Below are 20,889 nucleotides of genomic sequence, written 5' to 3' on the forward strand. Positions count from 1 at the left end.
GCTTTTGTTAAGCTGTGCTCATCAGGAGGCTACAGAAGCCACCAAATAGACCATCGGGTCCTTAGCCAGCATTTTTGAATGTCCCCTGTGTTTTTAAAGCTACAAAGGTATGGAAAAAGCTACAAAGGTATGGAAAAAAATGGAGTTAGAATGAAAATTCAGTATTAGTTTCATACACAATGGAAGGCTGAACTTACAGTGAAGTTATAGCAGATGCTATAGTTATCAATTAACACTGCACAAGTATTTAAAAAAAGTGGAAGTTTATTCATCTTTCAATGGCTCAAATAGCAAATAAAAGGACAGGGTAAGGCATCAGCCAAGACAAGTTTCACGTGTCTGGTGGCTTCATAACACCTCAGTTCCCAGCATACAGGTTCCAAAGCAAAGTCACAATGTTAGTGGTTACACTCCCTGGCTAAATAGACCAAAATGAGTACACAGTAAGATGAGGACTGGCTTATTTGCCATAGTTACATGAGTAACTTTAATTCTGCACTTGGCAGTCTACTAAATGCACATACAAAATTCCTATTGATAAATATTTAACATGACAAATATAACTTCTAAGACTTGAGTCCCTAAAATGTCTGTTAGCATGGAAGTTAAGTATTTGTTACCTAGTTTGCTTGAGCACATTTTAAACTATCAGTTATAGGCTTACACATGTATAAAAAGTATAACAGTTTGTGGAATTGATCTAGCCCGTCTTACCCCAGAGGAGTCCAAAACCCTCAAACGTTCTGGTGTATTTTTAGTTAAGATGCAGCACGCTAACCGTGTGCTATTCTTGCTGTTCTGAAGCAACTGCGGCAGTACGTTTTGTTTGGGGATTTTGGATGCACATGGTAAGTGTTTCTCTATTGCAAAGCATGTTTGATTGTTTAATATCAGCATTAACTAGAAAAAGTAGCTACAATGTTCCCCGTTTTAAAATCAACATAAACTCGACTAAACAGTACAAAACCTGCAAAGAGCTTCAGCATAACACAGCGTGTTCCCATAGCTGAGTATCAGGAACACACAAAAAAAAATTAACTGATGACACCAGAATTTCCTGGACAACATCTTAACTCAAAATACTTTTTGAGTTGCGCTACTGAATCATCTCCACTCCACCCTACTCCAGGGAGTTAAAACCCAAGCAACATCTAGACAGAAAACTACTCGCAAAAGGGAATTTTCAAGGTATCAGCGCGTTAAGTTTTAAACGACCATTCCAGGCATAGATGTGCCATAGCCTTATGACCTCCATCTCAGACGTATTCTGACCATTTAGCTTTAAGATACCATATTGTTTACCAAGCTACAGATGACTGAATATGCTCTGTATTATTCACAATACCAGAGTATGGCACACATTTAAAGAACAGACACTGCTAGCAGACAGCTGGTTAGCAAAACCATTCACGTAACTGCACTCTACAGGGAGGGCAGCCTCGCACCGATGCACAGGGACAGTCTCCATGCAAACAAGTTGAAAATACACCCTTGACTAAGCAACCTGCTATGATTAGGTTTTAAAATTAAGGCATATTCAAATGTTTCAATGTAAAAGATTACATCACTCTTCTAGGTTAATCAGGTAATGCAGAACCACATATAATTTTCCCCAGTATAACTGTTCGCATATACATTATTCTTTTCCGATTTGCATAACTCCATGGCAAAACAACTGCATACCGCTTTGTTAGGTATCACGTTCACAATTGTACTTTTCAAGGCAACAAAAGACAAGATGAAGTGACAATTATCAATGATTAAAAAAATGTATGCTTTACAAGAAACCACAAAGTAGTACTCCCCCCCCTCCCCGTTTACTATTAAAGAAAAGACTGCCTATGAAACACTACATTCAGAAGAAATGTGAGAAGGTAGGCAATTATGAAATGGACTGAACTTTGCTTCTCTTGAAGCCACATCAATTTTTTTCAGTGAATTTGACTTTCAGTGCAGCTCCAATTCATGCTTTTAGTGGTACATTACGATTTCCAACACGTTAGAGTAATTTCAGTCACTTGAGCCTTCAATGGCATGCTTATAAATTATGTTTTTTTTATTAGTATGGTCAGGGTAGGAAAGGAATTCAGGGTTTTGATTATAAAATGCAACATCTTTCTCTGATCCTTTTAGCTAGGCTTTTTCTTTTCTTCTTCCCGTTCTTCTCTTTGCTGTCTTCCATTTTTCTGGCTCTAATTTCTCTCATTAAATCAAAAAACACCTAAAAAAAAAAAAAAAGATGGAAGAATGTAAATGCCAAAACTCTCTCAGATACTTGAGTTAATTTAAGCTATCACTGGTGACAGCCATTCCCGTGGGTTAGGATAAAGTCAATTATACAAAACCAGTTTGAGCAAACAAATAAAAATCCAACAAGTCTTTCATTGGTTTATAAGGCCATGTCCATATAATGCAAATGTGCTTCTTTCATGGTACCATAGTTCCCCTGTCTTCTGGAACTTGCTTATGAATCCTCTCAGACAATTTTCCACATGGGTTGAAACAAGACTCCTATTACTGCCCAGGATTATTTATTTATTTTTATTATCTACATCTCACTGGGGAGACGCAGGGAAATCAGTTTATAATTCAAGTTATATTTCAAGTATTTTTAGTGATGAACTGTAAAGGATGAAGAAGTGCCATAACCAATTCTAGAAGTATATTAATGGTGCAGTAGCACACCCTGAACATTTCATTGCATGTCCCACAATGCAAGTCTAAGCACAAAGTTAGTGCACAAAAATAAATCAGCATTTCCCTTAAAACGAAGTTATCTACTATACAACTATATAAGCTATTTTTTAGAATCTCAACTGCCATATTACTATCTCAAAGTATGCATAAACTTCATTTTCATCAAGTGGTTTAGTAGGAAACAAAAGTGACGAAGTTGGAGACACCAGTAGATTGGTTAAGAGAGAACAGACTGCCAGTTAAAGCTTGTGACAGGGCTGCTTAAAGTTACTTCATTTATTAGAAGAGAAGATCTTGACTTCCAATGGACTGCAGCAAATAAATACTATCTTTATAATCTTACTGTAGCAGTTCAGATGATGACTTTAGCAGTTCTAAAACGTCTCAGAAAAATTCTCTTTGAGATATATATCAGCTTGGTCTGTTTCAGTGCAATACAGACAGTGCAGGGGCTGAAAAGCTCCTCTACATAGCACGGTAGGATTTTATTTGCAATTACACTAATCTCATATTGATCGCAGCAAAAGCATAAACCTTTATTACACGGGATTAGAGGAAAATCAATGCAACTAAATGTTTCCATCAGGAAATATAGCTGCCTTTAGATTTATAGGTGTGGACTAAGTTACTTGCTTTTACTCAAATCTTTACTAATGGTATGCTGCAACTGGCAACTTGCTTAAGCCTTTACACCGGTGGTACATAACCTACTGAGAAGTGCTCAGTTGCTTACCTTTATTAAAGTAAGCAGAGGCCAACAGTGTTTTTCCCAAAAGAGCAACCCACCATTTTGGAATTTAGAGAAGTACATTTCTTATAGGATACTAACTTAAGTCCACCTAATAAACCATGTAAGTTCAGATGCTCCAAGAAAACAAGGAACTAAGAATACCTGTTTTTTACTAGGGCCAACAAAACCTAATTTATGGACTTTTAAACCTTAACTCTATGTAATTTGCTAATCTTGCCATTATGCCACCTGCTCCAAAAAGAAACTTGGAGCTCTGTAGTAGCCTACCACGTGTCTGCAGAAGCTTGATATATATTTTAATCAATCTGCATAATACTTTTTTCCCACCTGCTAAAGAATGGTGAAGTAGATTTAGAAGATCTGGGAATTTCTACATGACTGAAATAGATGGATGTTAACTGCAATTATGCACCAAAACTAAAAGATCAAGTATTGTTATTACAAAAAAAAAAAAAAAAAGTCAGAGCTGAACTCAACACATCTGAATTACACTGTATTTAACTGACTTAATGTTCCCTATAGAAAAGCATGAAGTTCTTATTGTAGTACTGAACAAGCCATTTCTTCAGGGAGACAACTGACAGATGACAACAGCCAAGTTAAAGTCACTGCAGAATAGAACTCCCATTACTGCTGTAATGCTGCAACTGCTCAGATGTAAGCATTTATATTAGAGAATTTTTCAATGTATGATCAACTGTATCGATAGGTCTGAAAGGAAAGATTAGCACTTTAAACTACTTATTTCTTTTACCATACATCCATTACTTTTGCAGCCTACAGGATTGAGAGTTGTTCTGATTTGTGTTCCAAGAGGTCCTGTCTTTTGAAATTATAGCTGAAATGCTTAATCAATAATTTATCTTCTTGTAGACAAGTATTCTGTGTCTTATTTCATGACCTTCTGAACCAGGCTTTATCCCAAAAAACTCATGAGGCACTTCTAAGGCCATTGAAAGCTTAGAAGGATTCATCTATTCTTCATCAAAGCAACATCCAGCCAAGCACCTAGTTAGATGAGGGTAGAGAAGGTTCCAATCCCTCTCCTACCCACTTTAACTTGATTCCTTGGACAGCTTTCCTCACTGTTGAGAAACAGATTGTCTTTACAGAAAACACAAGGCTAGGCCAAAGTAGCTGCCTCAAGAAATTTTTAAATGAAAAGGGGTCCTGTCTAATGACTTACTCCTTGCAGGTTCAGATAGGATAGACTTGGGACGGCAAACATTTTTACTGTCCTACATGAACTGACCTAGTCATGCACTCATCGCAAGCTACGGGAGAAACGTATTTAATTTGAAATTTACACACACACACACAAAAAGGCTAGAATAACTTGAACACTAAGTATGGCCCATGGAAGAGAGCTATAAAGTAAAAACTGATGGAGAGATTCTTTGCATTATGAGGTGAGTTATTACCTTGTCAACATTAGCTCGTGTTTTTGCGGAAGTTTCCACATAGTTAACATTCCACTGATCAGCTCTGTTTTTTGCTTCCTCTATAGAAACTTGCCTTTTATCTTCCAAATCTGATTTGTTACCAACTAGCAAAAAAGGAACGTTCTCATCTTCTTTTACTCTTAAGATCTGCTCCCTGGAGATAAAAAAAAAATAAAAAATAAAAGGGAAAAAAGAATTAAGTATTTCATGGACTACTATTCTTAGAACACAGACAGAAGAACTCAGACTAAATACTCTTCCATCTTACAATGAAAACCCACTTATTCCTTTTATGAAGCTTATGTAACTGTAAAATCTTAAACCTCATTATGACACTATACACAATGAAGATCAAGACAGATAACTAATCTTCCAGGCAGGAAGGAGGTGAATCAGTAACAGATTAAACAGAGTAGAACAAGATTGGTTTAAGTGAAAATTTACACTAATAAAGTCTTCTTTTTACTAAAGGTGTTACTTGAGAGTCTTTCCCATTACCTTTACGTTACTACTTCCAACTGCAACTTTTGCTCTACCCAGACTTCCGTCTTCCATTCATTTTTATTTTTCCCAATAAAATGCATGTGCCGTTTAAAGCTGATAAAATTATCTACTTTGGTAGTAAACTGATACAGCACAACAAAAGAAAACCTATTCCTTTGACAAATCTTTCTGAAGTCAATTGCATTCACTCTCTACAGAGAGGTCTTCATTCATTTATAAGCCAATGTATGGATAACAAGCTGCAAATCAGGTTTTTGAGGACAGACCATTACCTCTGTTTGAACCACTAGGATGAAGAGTTTAAAGCTGTAAATAAAACTGAGTACTACAAATGCTTTGGTACATCAACCTTCAAGACTTTAAAAAAAAAAAAAAAAAGAAAGAGGTTTTCTTCTAATTGGAAATGCATTTAAGAGGAAGAACAAAATTTCTCTCTTTTGTCTCAGAGAGTATCAAGTTGTAAGTGAAATTTAGCCCTTTATCATGGAGCAATTTCTGAAAGATAAACAAAAAGCTCAAGGAACCAAATTCCCTTTTCTGGCTGAGGTAAAGCCTATTACCAGATTTTAATGTAGAATGAAGAGAAATTGGAAAGAGTTAATTGATCATCTTGCTAGCTTTGATTTGGTGTATATCAGGTTCCTTCTCCTGTTATAAAATGCTCTGCTTTTTATAGCATGCAGTTTTGTTGAGTTAGCCCTCCAACCCATCCCCTCACTTCAACCTTTGTTTTTTTAAACCAACAAATAAGTCTTCAAGGCACCTTGTAACACACACACATTCCTCTCTCAGGTATAACTGATGCCATATTACTTCCCTCTCTGACAAAGAAGCAAATTTTTTTAACTGTGTTTGCTGATATCCAAAAGTAGTTTGAATAGTCTGTGGATTAGGACAGGTGGATAGATAAGAATTCTGTGCACCACTACACTATCTGTGCAAATAAGACTTCTAGCTAAAAACTAGATATACTGGCTTGGAATTTAAAACAAACAAACAAAAAATTATCATTAGAGCCACACCAATTCTACTCAAAGCAGGAGCACATTTTATCAAATTGCCTTTCAAATATTTAAAAATGTAGTCTTTGCAGGTCTGCTTTCTACTGAAAAAGTGGCAAAGAGCAGTGGCATTTCAGAGCAAACTGGAAAACCCAAAGACACTAGATAGTAGTAAACAACTCTCCTGTTGGAGTCCTGCCCTTCCAGCAGAGCAAAATTTCATGGAAAAACTAAAACATCCAGATTCTTGTCATTTTCTTTCTGTCTCTAAGTAGTATTATTTCTGGCTGCTCAACAATGCCAAATGTATTGTAACTGTACCTTCAAGAGATACAGGTTACATGGAGCAGAAAGAATGTCATTTTTATGAGATATTTTAGCACTCAGGCTTCGACAATTTGAAAGGCAACTTGAAAGGCACTTTAAAGATTTGGGAGTTTTAATCTCTTCACTGAAGGGACTTTTTCTTCCATTTCTCCTCTTTCAGCATGTATATTGTCAACTCTCACCTTTGCTTAGAAAGGACTTTTTCTAGGTCTGTAGAAGATCATGCACTTTGAAGCATTAACAGGGTTTTGAACAGACTGAAGAGGTCATTTTGCACTCTAGAGCTCAACTATACTAAATAACCCTCCAGAACTGACATACCTAGCAACAACTGGTAATGCACCCCTCTCTCTCTTTAAATATATAAGCACACCCATACACATACTGACACACAAATGAAGAAGTAACAGAAGCGGAAAAGCTCACTTTCTCTCCTCTCCCTATCTTCTTCTCCCTTAGATGTGATATTAAATGTATTCTGATACTTAGGACTAATTAACTAAAACTATGATGATATCTCTAAGAAACCTTATTTCGGTGGGATGCAGATTATCTCTTTTTATATTTGTTTCCTCACTTTTATCTCAAAGATGATCTCCTCTCCTGTTTTGATTACCTTTGAACTGTTAAATTTTTTTTGGTCTTGTCTTTTTTCTTTTTACTATATATAATATAGCAATACGGTATTTTACTGATTTACTTATTTCACTATATATGCATATATGTATAGTGATGACCATTTTAATTTGGCTTTATCTATCAAACAAAATCAAACATTTGTAATATTCTTCTGTCTAACTCCCCACTCAAAACAAGGGTTTTAATGTGTTGAATGTGTGAAGAGAATTCAAAAACAAACAACAACAACAAACTGCTTGTTAAATCCTCATTACAGCAGAAAGATCCAGCCTCTATTTTGCATGTTGCTCCTTAAGTGATATTCTCTCTAACTTTGATGGTAAGGGTTAACCCTATACAGAAGCCACTGACGTTTGCTTTGTAAATTCAAAAACTTACATCAGTATATTTTACAGAGAAGAATTCAGTCCATATAAAACTGGATGGACAGATTTACAGCAGACCTTTACACAAAATGGATAGCTGCTTCAGAATAGTCAAAAATACTTCTCAATTGCTGTTAAAAACACTTTTAAGGTGTAAAATAGTTGTATTGCTTACACTACCCATTTCAGTCTTCCCAGACTACAACGCACATAGATTGCATAGCCTAAGACTTTGCAGACAGACATCACCAGATGCAGATCTAAACAGTTTTCAGATGGAACCTGGTCATGTCATCTTTATAACTATGAAGTAGCCTACCATATGACAGCTGGACATGCTACAGCTACCTTTTTGCTCTAGGTGGTGTTTCAAAGGTTAAAGAAATGCAACATAATCTGCCATACCAAGCAAGAACTAAAAAAGACACCTCTGGAGAGTATGCGGTATTGCACATACATTATATATATCCATACAGTCAGTAAGCAATTTTTCTCAGATCCATTACTTGGGATAGCACTATGCCTACTCACAAATACTGCTTCTTTGCACTGCAGTGCCAAGCAATAGCGACATTCAAAGGCAGCAGCTTTCTGAATGTTGCTGTGTAGCTGCTTTGTAGCAGTAACCTTTTTGGTATTTAGAAACACAGCAGTAAAGATATCCGAAGTGGTATGCAGATAGCAAAGGCATGGCTAGGCACCTATTGAAAACAATGTGACTACAGTCATCTAACCTGGACCAACATAATGATATTATAGAACAACAAAGAAAGTGATTGTAATTACCTCACTATAATTCAATAACTATCTTGCCTTGTAACTTACCTGAAGTCTGCAGTAGCTGCAAATGATTCCAGCTCTGTAATAGAGAAGACACAAAGAAAGCCTTCTCCACTTCGGAAGTAGTTGTCTCTAATTGCAGCATAGTCCTCCTGCCCTGCTGTGTCTAATATATCAATTTGGACTTCTTCTCCATCCAGAACCACCTTTTTCCTGTAGCTGTCTGCTTTGGTGGGCTCATAATCTTCTACAAACTAGAAACACAATTTTTACTACATAAAAAAAAAAAAATCATGCCTGTACAAAGCAAATGTTTCTATTTGCATATAAGAATAAAACACACATCTTACAATGTTACAGTAACAAATAAATAAGCTTATGTATTTAGGCTACATGAAGTGCTCACACTATTCAACACAGATGTAACTTTTTTTTATTTATTCAGACATTACAAGGAAATTTTAGAGGTAACTGCAAAACTATGTGTCTGTTTCTGGTTAACCAGAACATCTGGCTTCATTTCATTATGCTATCAAGCAGTCCTGACTTTAAATATATTTAGTATCAATTTTTAATGGACACTGAAGGCGTAACTTATACTTCTTAAACAAAAAGAATGATTTTCACTGACAAAAAAGCAGGGACACAAGAAACAGATTTTTTTTCTTCTCCAACATCAGCGGGGAAAAAAAAAAGAAAAATTGGTCATCATTTCAGGCATCAAGCTACTCACCAAACTGAAGAAGCTTTGAGCTATAATATTTACATAAGTTTTAATAGGTCTAGTAAATAAGAAAACATACCGTAAAGGAGCAAGTTCCAAAAATGCCATCAATTTGCTTAAAAGTCAATTTATACCTTTACAGGTGTCTCTAAGAGGTCAAATCTGAAATCTCAAAGAATAATAGAATGGTTGGGTTGGAAGGGACCCTTAAGGATTATCCAGTTCCAACCCCCTGCCACGGGCAGGGACACCTCCCACCAGACCAGGTTGCCCAAAGCCCCATCCAGCCTGGCCCTGAACACTTCCAGGGAGGGGGCATCCATGGCTTCTCTGGGCAACCTGTGCCAGCACAAAGATATTTTTATTTTTGCTCAGTTCGATAGCTGGCTTTCATACCACGTCATATACATTTAGACCATTTCAGAAAATAACTGTACCAATTAAATGCTTAAATAACACTGTGTAGCAGACATTCCATGAGATAATTTCTAGCACACATTCTTACCTCATCATACATAAACTGTAGTGTTAAAGCAGATTTTCCTACACCACCACTTCCCACCATGATGACTTTGTGCAAAGCCAATGAATTCTGCCCTTTAGGCTTATTTGCTGCCATCTTTGGATTGTGGAAAATTTGCAGGTATAAAATGAAAAAACCTAGAAGAAAAAAATACATCTTCATTTGTTTTCTTTTCTCCCTCCCATATACACTGCTTAAAATTGATCCATTTCAAATCCCTGCATAGTTAAGGGCTTAAATTTCAGTTCTGTTCCTCAAAAAAGCAGTGAGCTTTTTTACTGTGGAAAACATCTCACAAATTATAACAAATCCATCTTTTTTTTTTTTTTTTTTTTTTTTTTTTGTGGCATAAGCAAAGAAAGCATTCACCATTTGGAATGGGCACAGGTGGGTTCACAGCATCCAACAGCAATTAGGGAAAATGATTTACATTTTGGTACGTAATGTTTTCTTTTAGAGACATGGTACTTGTTGCGAACTCTTGTTAGTTTACTAAGCAAGAACTGAAGAAGTAAACCACATTGAGTCAACATCACACAAGAAAACATGAGATATGACAGCTGCAAGGGAAAGAAAACAGACGTTTGAAGGAATTTCCAGCTTAAGCAGAAGGCACCAAGACACAACAGCAAGGGTTGGTTAGTGTACTTTTTTTTTCCAGAGAAAATCAGGCACATGTGTCATTTAAATCCTAAAATGAATCAGCTTCAGCAAGTCAATCTGAAAATCAAAAGAACAATCTGGTTAAGGCAGAGTGGAACGACTCAGCTTGCCTTTGTAGACTAAAAACACAGTTACCCACTGTGCTTGGAATAGTTGTCCTAGTCCCACAGCTACTTGCTCAAACACAAATCTCTGCACCTCAGTAAAACCAAAGGGCTCTGTGACAGGTCATTCACATACACTGTAATGTGTGCGTGCACGTGTACAAAAATAACAATCCCATTAGCCTTAAAAAAAAATAAAATAAATCAGTTTTAGCAGAGCTCCAACTATTATCATCCTACATCATCATTTAATTCGCTGCTTATCCCAACAATATTACTACTGTATTTCTGTTTAATGGAAGACAGAACTTTTTGTCTTAAAACAGGGGAAACTCACTGCACAGATTCGTAAGAATGCTTAAATTTTCTCCAGGATCTCCCTCCTCCATATATTAAGGTCAAAACTAGCTCTGATATCCAAAACGCACAATGACTTCTCCATTACAGAGGGTATAAACACAAGAGACATCTACAGCAGCAACTAAGAACCAAACATAACCTGGATTTTGCCGATCAGAAAGCTCTGAAAGAAGACAGTCACATGACAACATCATCTGGTTTTATACTACCAGATAACAACACAGCATAGGAACAAGATACCATTACCTCATTACCTTTAGCCATCATGATCATCTGACAATCTCACGCTAAAATTACATCCTCCTGCATAATGAATCACCACTGTGTGCAGTTTAAACAACAGGAACATCAAGCATGACAGTTCTTTAAAAACTTGTATCAAAGTCCCTAGCTCAGGACGTGCACTATGATTTGTTAGCAGTGAGGCAGTTATCTGTAAATGCATGCTGACTGAAGCTTTGTTAGAGACTAACCCAATCCTTCCTGGAATTAAAACTCAAAAAAAAAAAAAAAAAAAAAAAACTTAGAAAAGGAAGAAGAAACCTACATGAGAAACTCTCTGGATCACATCAATAACACTACCCATTACGCTGTCAAAGAATCCTGAAAATGCAATTGAATATTAAGTGGCTTAAATTGTTTCTCCCAGAAAGGTTATCTAAGTGAAACGAGCATGAGTAAGCTGCCGTACTAATTACAGACATATAGCAGAGAAATAACTAACATTACGTTATAAAGTCTTTTAAGGAGGAGACAGACCAAGTAGCAGAGAACAAAACACATTTTGGTTTTGGCCATTATGGCTTTAAAAGAACCATAGCTTTATTTTTACTTAAGAGGGAGTACGAGAACATGAAAATATCTCTTAGCTGTGTGTACACTTTCAACCTGCTACACCACATTTTGAACTACTCCACGTTGTTTTGCTTTGCACTTGTCTCTTAGGAGAATAAATGTATACTGAAAGTCACACTTACTAGGTTTTTAATATGTATTTCAGACAAGTACTATGAAGTAGCATTCCTCCGAATTCCAGTTATCAACTGAGAACAGCTCAGTTTGACAAGTTTAGATTACAATGCATACTCTCAGAAGCACAGATACCAGAGCACCAGGATACACAGATAGGGTCTGTATTAATCTTACTAAGCAAGGAAATAGCATTCTTCTACAAGAACCCCAATACTGCAGCAAATTCAAACGAATTCAGCAGGATCTCTGTCAGGTGTGTTTCTGCAAAGTCAATACTACAATTTGTGAAAATGTTCAGATACGTAAGAGTCACGTTTCACTGTAATATTTGTTGTAAATTAACCTACAGTCCCTAGGTAGATTGAGCAATGGGAATATTCCCCTCCTACCAGAAGCTTCAATTGAACTGGGAGGATCCCAGGGTAGGTAAGAGAAGCTGCCACTTTTTGAACTTTGTGCAACAGTTGACAAAAAACTCGGAAAGCATAACACTGATGTCCAAACAGAAAGACCTTTATAAACACTCAAGTTAATGAAGATGCTCCTTTTAACTGAATACTCTTTTAACCAGGAAGAATCTCTGGCAGACAATCATTTTCAGAAGCCTTGATAACATCTCTTCAAAGAAGCATAAGAGATTGAGTCAAAGAAAAACTCAGAATTAAAACAAAAAAAACCCTGACCCAACCGGTCAGAGCAGTATCCTGAGTCATCAAGTCATCAATAACCATCAGTGAACAACATTCCAGTAAGATACTGAAGACAGCGAAACTTCGTGCTACCACATACTCCAAATCTTAACGATAAGCTTGCCATAAATATTCTGTCCCATTGTGCAGCGGGAGGAGGTTCAGCACGGTCAGTTGATTTCAAGTTCTTCATAATCCAATAAAGATACAAGATGAGCAAACTCATGCCTGCTGAACAGTAGACATGAAGCTAGCAGACAGAAACAAGCTACACACCAAGCAGGAATGGTCTGATTCTGTGCAAACGGTATTCAATCCAGAGAGACTGCTTCAGAAGAGGTACTCCACCTGAGAGAAGACAGACTTTGAAAGTGGTAGATTTTAAGTTACTGCCACATACTTCTACCTATTTCAGTCTGCTTTTAAAAGCAAAGTGGAGCATAGAATCCAATTTTAACAGTAAAGAACCTAAGATCTTTCATACAAGGTATATTTCTCTATCCCTAATTCATGTAGCCTGACTTATTTTCATAAGCGTTCATTAAAAAAGTATAAATTTGGGTCATACCTCATTTTTTAATTGTCCTACTTAATAATTATGATGAAATTAACAGAGACTGGGGAAGGAATCCTCTTTTGCATAGCTCAAAAAAAAAAAAAAAGAACACTTTCATGTTTTGTTTAAAGTGCTTTTTTATTTTCATTTTTGTCCAATCTTGAAGTTGCAAAACTGTTGTGAGGCCAGAAGATAAGCACAGGCCCCTCCTGCAGCAGAACCCCATGTTATTGTACAGCAGAGAAAGGTTCACACAGAACCAAGCAGGGTGTTGTCAGTAGCTGTATAATGCATTCGTACAGGTCAGCTTTTTACCACACCCATTGGTAATCCCCACCCCAGCAATAATGCTGATGACATACACGAGAGTATTTTTAAACAGTCCTTTGTGTAGCCTAACAAGTTGGAAGGGAAGTGAAAGCTTAACTGGCTCAACAACGTACTTCCATACCTTTACTCAGAAGGGCCAGAGCGCTGTCTAACCACCATGCTGTGGATCACTCCTCACCTCTGCTGCTGATAAACTCCTAGGAAACTGCCCTTTCCAACATGCTTGAGCAAATAAGGGCACAAATGATTGACTCTCGGTGGCTGCTCAGCCAAAGTAAGCAGTTCTCTGTGCTCCTACAGCTGTTCATTACCTGCTTGCAGATAGCCACCCCCACAGTTCTGTGCTCCATCTGATGGCAGGCTTCCAGTTGGAGCCAGGATCACTTTTTGTGGAGCCAGGTAAGGCAGCGATCAGATTAAATCAAGAGAACTGCAGGAGAAGCAACTATAGTTCACATTAGCATCAGTCACAGCAACTTGTCCAACAGCACAGAAATCTAGACGAGGGGAAGAAGACCAGGTAGGAAAATAACTTAAGATCATTCTGTGTAGCAAAAGATACTTGTGACTCAAGGTATAAAATTGCTGCCTCTCTTGAGCGACTGGTATGTACATCTGGTAATGCTGACCTTTCCAGAGGTCCACACCTTGCATGGTACATCCTCTGTGCAAGAAACACTGTGGTAGCTCTAGTCCCCAGTGGATTCAAACACGATAGTCAGCTCTACTCACCTGCGGAACAAGCTGGAGAGCGCTCCTGTAGTGGGACTTGGACAAGGAAACTAGAGATGCTTGCATCACATTAACCCTTGCATAAAGTCTTGAAGCAGACTGGTTATCCAGAGCCACAAGAGCAGGTAGGATGATCAGGTAACAGGACAAAAAGAGGTTTTCATCTCTAGGGACAATGTTTTCTGGCCAGGTATCTTTTAAAGTATGTGACTGGGGGGGGGGGGGGGGCGGGAAAAAAAAAAGAAAAAAAGAATAGGAATCTTTGATCTCCCTACTACAAATATTTATTTTGCCTTCCTATCTACTTCTTCAGCCAAATAAGCTGAGACCTAAAAATAAATTTATGGGTGAAAAATAAAATATATGCTTTTTATCCCCTTACTCATCTTGCTCATTCAGAAGACTCCTCTTAGATTATCCCAATTTCTCAGATGCTCTTTGGAAATGACTTCTTACAGAATAACCTGCTCCAAAACATTTAATTGAAGCAGGCTTCCTTACAGCTCTGTGCCAATTGTCCTCTACATCCCTCCTCAGTATCATAGTCCTGATGTTCGTACTCATGTTAAAAGGGAGAAAAAACATGGCCAACAGAGTAGCTGCACACCAACCCAAGCAGGACAATGCATGCCCAGCTCACATTGCTTTCTTTCCTATAGAGAGAACACTGACACAGATTTTTTCCTATTTAGCCAGCATCAGATATTCAGGCAACTTACGGGAACAATCAAATTCAATGCACCCAGCCCTGTCAAAATGTACCTAAAACCAGCCAACAGGCCACAAATTAAGGAAGAACAGAGCGTATGATCAGACAGACTCATTTTAAAAAGAATTTGACTAAAAGGGGTCAAGAAGCTACTCTGTCCATTTTGATCCCCTCGAGTCTCATAAATGCAATGTCAATGAGAGCAGAGCAGGGAAGGAGAAGCATTATACTGCAAAGTCGCATCATTACAGGCAAGAATTCAGCTGGCATCTTCTGCAGTGCTATACATAAAGCTGAATGCAGGCTTTGTGAAAATGCAGTTGTCCTTAACAGGCGAACTTTGATTTGCTGCAGGCATTTGTTTGAAGGGGACTAGTTAAACATAGCTTTGTGTTTAAAGATAATCGGTACAGTTAGTATAGTAGATTCTAGTTAATAAGAGATAGTGGTGCCTTTCTTCAATTATAAAACAGTTTCTTTTATTAGTATTTGTATAGCCTTCTTAAAACTATGACATCAAAACTGAATTCCTAGTCTTTTGTTTCTATTCTCTTCCTTAATGGAAGATTGCATCAAGATTTGCAAGACTATAATATTAACCTCATTACCCACTCATTTTTATGATGACCAACTTTTTTCCCTGAGGACTGTTTCATATGGAGAACATCAATTACAACTGGTAGCTCATACATCACAGCACCTGTTTTTACTCTTTTTTTATTCAGTGAGCTAGAATTTGATACATTTGGAGGAACAGAAGTGATTTCATTGAAACGCGAGTTATGGGTACAATACTAAGAACTACAAATAGCGTGCTTTGACCAGAATACATCCAGAAAGGCAAAATATTCTACTGATTGCTTACTGAACAATTAAAGGAAATTTAATAATGGAAACCCATGACCTTCTGAACAAATAACTCATTTTATTCATTAAGCAAATACCTGCAGTATTACGTACTTTATGATTAATATAAACTATCAACTCCAGAAACACAAGCTAAAACTTTCTATTTCATTCTGAAGTGAAAATTTATAGTAATTGCTTGACAGTAACCCCATGTTAAGTGAGTTTGAACATTCGCTGAAGTTTCTCAACTTCTGCAAAGCAACTCGTAACTCTGTTGTCTCATGTAGTCTACAGGTTGCCAAAGTTCAGCATTCTGAGGAAAAAGCACGGAAGCAAGAATAAATAAAAAAACACAACAGGGCCAATGCATTTCCTGTCCCCAGAAATCACCAAGCAATATAACCTTATTTCTACCTTATTGGTTACTAAAAGATCACCGTTTCACCCAGCTACTTCATTTTTAGTAGCTTCAGTTCAGTTAACAATCGCAAAATCGTGTTCGAGAATGTATGGTTTGAAAATTATCAGTGCAGAACAGCGTACTAGATTCAGAGTATCTGGAAGACAACTCATGGATGACTCAGATATTCCTGCAACAAAAATGTTCCTGGAAATGTAAGAAGGCAACTCCAGGCAGGCTGAGCCTAACTAGTCATCCCTCCCAACAGCTGGTTGCAATTACACTATTCAAACCAGATCAGCAGAAACACCCCATGACCCAGGAACAGACAGGATACATGAGGACATAGGACAGGATACACGATGCCAGCTGCTTTAAGAACTGTAGAGTAAGGAAGCTTTTGAGGTTAGATCAGCATTACTTTAATAAGTGACATTCCATGTCTCAAGCTTGACTCGTGTTTTTACTGCAGTTTAAACATGCAACATCTGTCAAGCTCAGCATGAAGTAACATCAGTGTTGTGTTAAGGTAGAACAAATATTTTAAATATTAAATAATCACTATAAACTCTAAGTAGTAACCTAAAGAAAGATGAAATTGAACCCCAATTTTACATCAAACCTATCTTGGAAATAACTAGTATCATTATACAAAGAAACAGGCCTTCAGAAACACTTTCCTCTAAGTCCTTTCCTTTCTCCTGCATATAACCCTTTGACATAAACCTGCGTAACTGGGAATTAGGATTCAGTTTCCCATGACTTTAACAGGCAGTCAAACCACATTCAAAGTTTGGTAGGAACTCCTCTTTCCAAAGCTTTCTAATGCATACTATAAAAGGCATTTGTCTCTCCCACACCCACAAAACAAATTTACTAAGGTGGATACACAGCTACTAAAGAGAGTAAAGAACAAAAAGTGACTTAAGTTCAATCTCTCAGCAGCAACAAATCTCCTCAGGCAAGAGACCTGTACTTCCCAGCTTCTGGAGATGGGTACTTTGAACTGTCACAGTATCCAGGCACGGAAACGAGAAGAGTCGACCAGTGAACTCCTCCAGTAACTGAGGCCCCATCCTTCCTAAAAATTACACTGCACCACTATAAAGAACAGCAGGTCCCTTCATGCCAGCAGCACTGTGCTCTTAAGACATCACTGCAAGAACTGAGAGTGGCCAAGAAGCCACTAAACGGGACCCAAGCTCCCAGCTGTCCTGCAGTCTTTCTGAGGCTCCACCGGGCCTCAGTGCCAGCTTCTGAGCACAGCCGGGAAGTAAGCCGCAGCTTTTGAAGTGAGACTGGATCTGTATTCTACAGGTTTTAAGTCACCGTTTCAGCATTTGGTTATCAAAAAGCCTCTTTGGCATCCTGCAAGTAGACTTCTGAGGAGGCGCCTCCACAAAGAAGTTTCTTGAAACCCATATGGAACAGCACAAAAAAGCCTTGAAGAACTGAACACCAGAAATATTCTGGAACAAGATCAAGGCCTTCAGATTTTAAACCTTGCAGTGTACCAAAAAGAAAGTGAGCAAGATACATCGCTGTCTACATAAAGAGCTGACAAAACACGCAACACAAACCCACCTGCGTGCCTGTGATACTGATATAAACAGAGCCTGCCAGTCTGACCAATATTGCCAAACTGTTCCCTGACTGAACACTGGACTACAGCAGCTGCAGCCTATACACAATGCAAGCGTTACAAGGTCGCTCAGCCATAATTTAGTACCTGCTGAAGATTCCTCACCTTTTGCAAATTATGTGATGGTTGCCATGGAACATCTGGAAGCCTTCTAGGTACCTGCCATAGCTCACCTGGACTGATCCAGAGATCAGTGTGAAAAGAAACAGGCTCAAGCCCAGAAGCTGGGTTAAAACCAAGAGCAAGCTTGTTTTTATAGTTCAAATGACCGAAGTTACATTGTGAAGTAATTTTGTTAAAATACACATTTACACCACAGTCTAGTTTGTTACCTGGCTGGTACCCCATCTAAGTCTATCGTAATCACTGAGAGAACCCGAGCTTTCTGACACTGACAGCACTGAAGTGCTGCTTTAACACAAAGTGTAAATGCCCTGTCTTCTCTTAGAATTCAAACCTACACATTTAGGCACTTAACCCAGAATATTAACAGAAGGTTCTCATTCCGTATAGCTTTATATAGCATGAGGAGAGAATTAACAGTAACAGCAGTCATGACAGAAGACTGAACAGCCATCTCACTAGCCTGTGAAATTCATCGATGCTAGAGGCTTGCAGAGAGGTTCATCTAGGAAAGATTCAGAGGCAAAAAAGAAAAACAGGTATTCCACCAGATTTTCTAGTATAAGCAACACTAAGGAAGAAGGAAAGACTAAAACTGAAGACGATGACATATGCAGACAAAGCTTGCATACCAAATACCCATAATCAAGTATCATGACAAAAGTCAATTTACTGTCATGGGAGATGTCATGTAGAATATCTGCTAATATTTAATTTTATTCATCATTTGATGGAGAAAAAAAATCACCTTTTTCCCTTTCAGATAAATGTCAGCAACAAGGCATAGACCACAAGGATGAATTTTCCTAGCACAGAACCAACAACTTGGTGGTTAATAATAAGTTAGTGCTATTCGACTAAGGACCAAGGGAAACACTTCAAGGACATGGTTAAACTACTGTCACCTAAGACATACTAGCCAGAGACATTTTCACCCTGCATTTCAAGGGCAAGAAAGCATCTCAGGAAGCTACAATTTTTTGACTAGAATAAGTCAGGCATCATTCACACTTGCACAGAGCTACCGCTTTTCAGCTGTTCTGGAAAGCAGCAAAAATGGAGTTCCCTAGAAGGCAGTATGCCAGAACTTGCAGCAAGAGCCTCAGCATTTCACTTTTAAAAGCAGTTCAAGAGCTCTGCTTTCAGAAAGTTGCTCACAGCATATTCAGTGTCATAAAACCAGCTTTTTTTCCCCCCTTGGTCAACCATATTTCAAAAGAAAACTCAACTACATCAACGTGCCCTTTTTGCCCCTTTACACTTCCATTTCAACATCCATTAAACATATTTAAGGAAGATTAAAATGCAAGCATTCTGAGTTGGCTTGACAAAGTAAGGTATTTAAACAAAGAATGAAGAAGGCTTCCGAAAGATGTACTTGAAACACATGTATTTGCCAGAACATGTCCATAAATCAAGATTTTCTCTAACACAAGAATCACTTTTACTGTTAACAACACCATACTCTTTCCTCAGATAGAAATTCAGAATGTCAGATGTGCATTTCTGAGAAAAAGCAAATATCAATCGAGTCATTTTTAAGGCCAGAAAGGATTACTTAAGATCCCCGCTTACTCAGACTGAAACTCCAGCCAAATAGTTTCGCTGGTCTATAGGCAGAAAAGTTAACTTGCTACACAGAAATCTAGAAAACAATGGTATCTGCAAAGCAAAAACAAGTTCCTTCTAGGCTCATGGCAGGCTGCATCAACACTCTCAGGCTGATCTATAGAAGGGATGCCATCAGTGTTTGCATGTTGCATGCACCTCGCTGCGCAGTGAGACTAGTCCTGATGTTAATAGCTCAGGGAATTTCTCCTGCTCCAAACAACTTACTTTGCCTCATTAGCCATTCATATATTATTATGGTAAAAGAATCACATGGACACCCTTAAATCCTTTAAGGTATTAGTACAGAAAGAATGAACACAGAAGCCTTGTTTGAATAACACTCCTATGAAATTCTTGACATAGAAAAAGTTTAAGCTTTCAAATAAAGCATTTGAGGCAGATACCGCCTTCTTCTGTGTGACCAGTGCCCAGCTGGACAAAGTTTCAACAAAAGCAGAGTCAGAATACCAACTTATCCTAACAAGTAATCCCCACTCTTTTTCTTAATTGGCTTTTGGCAATGACAGATGCAGGAATAAGTGATTCAGCAGGTACAAGCACATTTACATCAAAGGCCGCAGCACAAGTGGTGCAAGCACACAGGACCAAACACAGATTATTAGCAAGAGACATCACGAAGCAGGTACCACTAAATTCTCCGTCTCCTCTTCACAAATACAGGCAAGCGTTCTCCCTCTCCACAGGCAGACTGCATCAATGCACCAGCCAACTGGAACCTAACAAAATAGGAGTGTGTTGGATTTTGCATTTCAAAAAAAAAAAAAAAAATCCTTTTATTCCGCTGAGGAATCATCCAGCTGTAGCAAACAAATTTCATTAGTGAAATCTGACTTGGCAAAGTAAGTTACTTAATCATTGTATGACTTTACCATCTGTTGTACCACCCCATTGCAAATGTGTAAGTACTCTTTTGTAGTAGTACTGTAAGAGCATAACTTTTGCAGCCATATATGTTCCAGTAAGTCCCCCCCTCCTGTTTACATTCTGTACAGTGTAAATTGCTCTGCCTAAAATCCTAATAATTTTTCTGTTTTATTCATGGCAAAAGGATTTCATATGCATGACTCCGTGAATGAGACTGGTTTGCAAATACACGAGGACTTGTAATTAACCTTTTGAGAAGGTGATTCAAATGCACAAGTGGTTGTAGACCTGACATTGCATATTAATACGACACTCATGAAGCTGAAATACAATTAAGTCTGATCCCTCCCAATCTTGGACACAGTTTATTCTTAAACTATTATATTTATCATTTGAGAATTTGGCAGTCAGTGTGGTAGACCTAAAAGACCCAATCAGCAATTAATTGCCTTTTAGTTCAATGTATACTTGCCAGTCATGTGATAATGGTAGAGTTTAATGGCTATTTCAC

General features: G+C 37.9%; 1 protein-coding gene across 2 annotated transcripts in view; it reads right to left on the bottom strand.

Annotated features, from left to right (window-relative positions):
- Nucleotides 1-256: 256 nt before the first annotated feature.
- The window catches only part of RALA (RAS like proto-oncogene A), a 28,234-nt gene continuing 7,601 nt past the window's right edge, over nt 257-20,889 (bottom strand). Inside the window, exons 2-6 of one of the 2 annotated variants that reach the window (XM_082753296.1) lie at nt 20,141-20,230; nt 9,736-9,890; nt 8,552-8,760; nt 4,870-5,044; nt 257-2,221 (exon numbers count right to left, since the gene is read on the bottom strand). In XM_082753296.1, coding sequence (XP_082609422.1) covers nt 2,099-2,221; nt 4,870-5,044; nt 8,552-8,760; nt 9,736-9,849 — 621 coding nt within the window. In that variant the 5' untranslated portion in view covers nt 9,850-9,890; nt 20,141-20,230 and the 3' untranslated portion in view covers nt 257-2,098. The remainder of the gene's footprint in view (nt 2,222-4,869; nt 5,045-8,551; nt 8,761-9,735; nt 9,891-20,140; nt 20,231-20,889) is intronic. The other variant, XM_082753297.1, reaches the window with a different exon arrangement.

Source organism: Aythya marila (genome assembly GCF_965140915.1).
Source record: "Aythya marila genome assembly, chromosome: 2".
In the NCBI taxonomy this organism is placed as follows: domain Eukaryota; kingdom Metazoa; phylum Chordata; class Aves; order Anseriformes; family Anatidae; genus Aythya; species Aythya marila.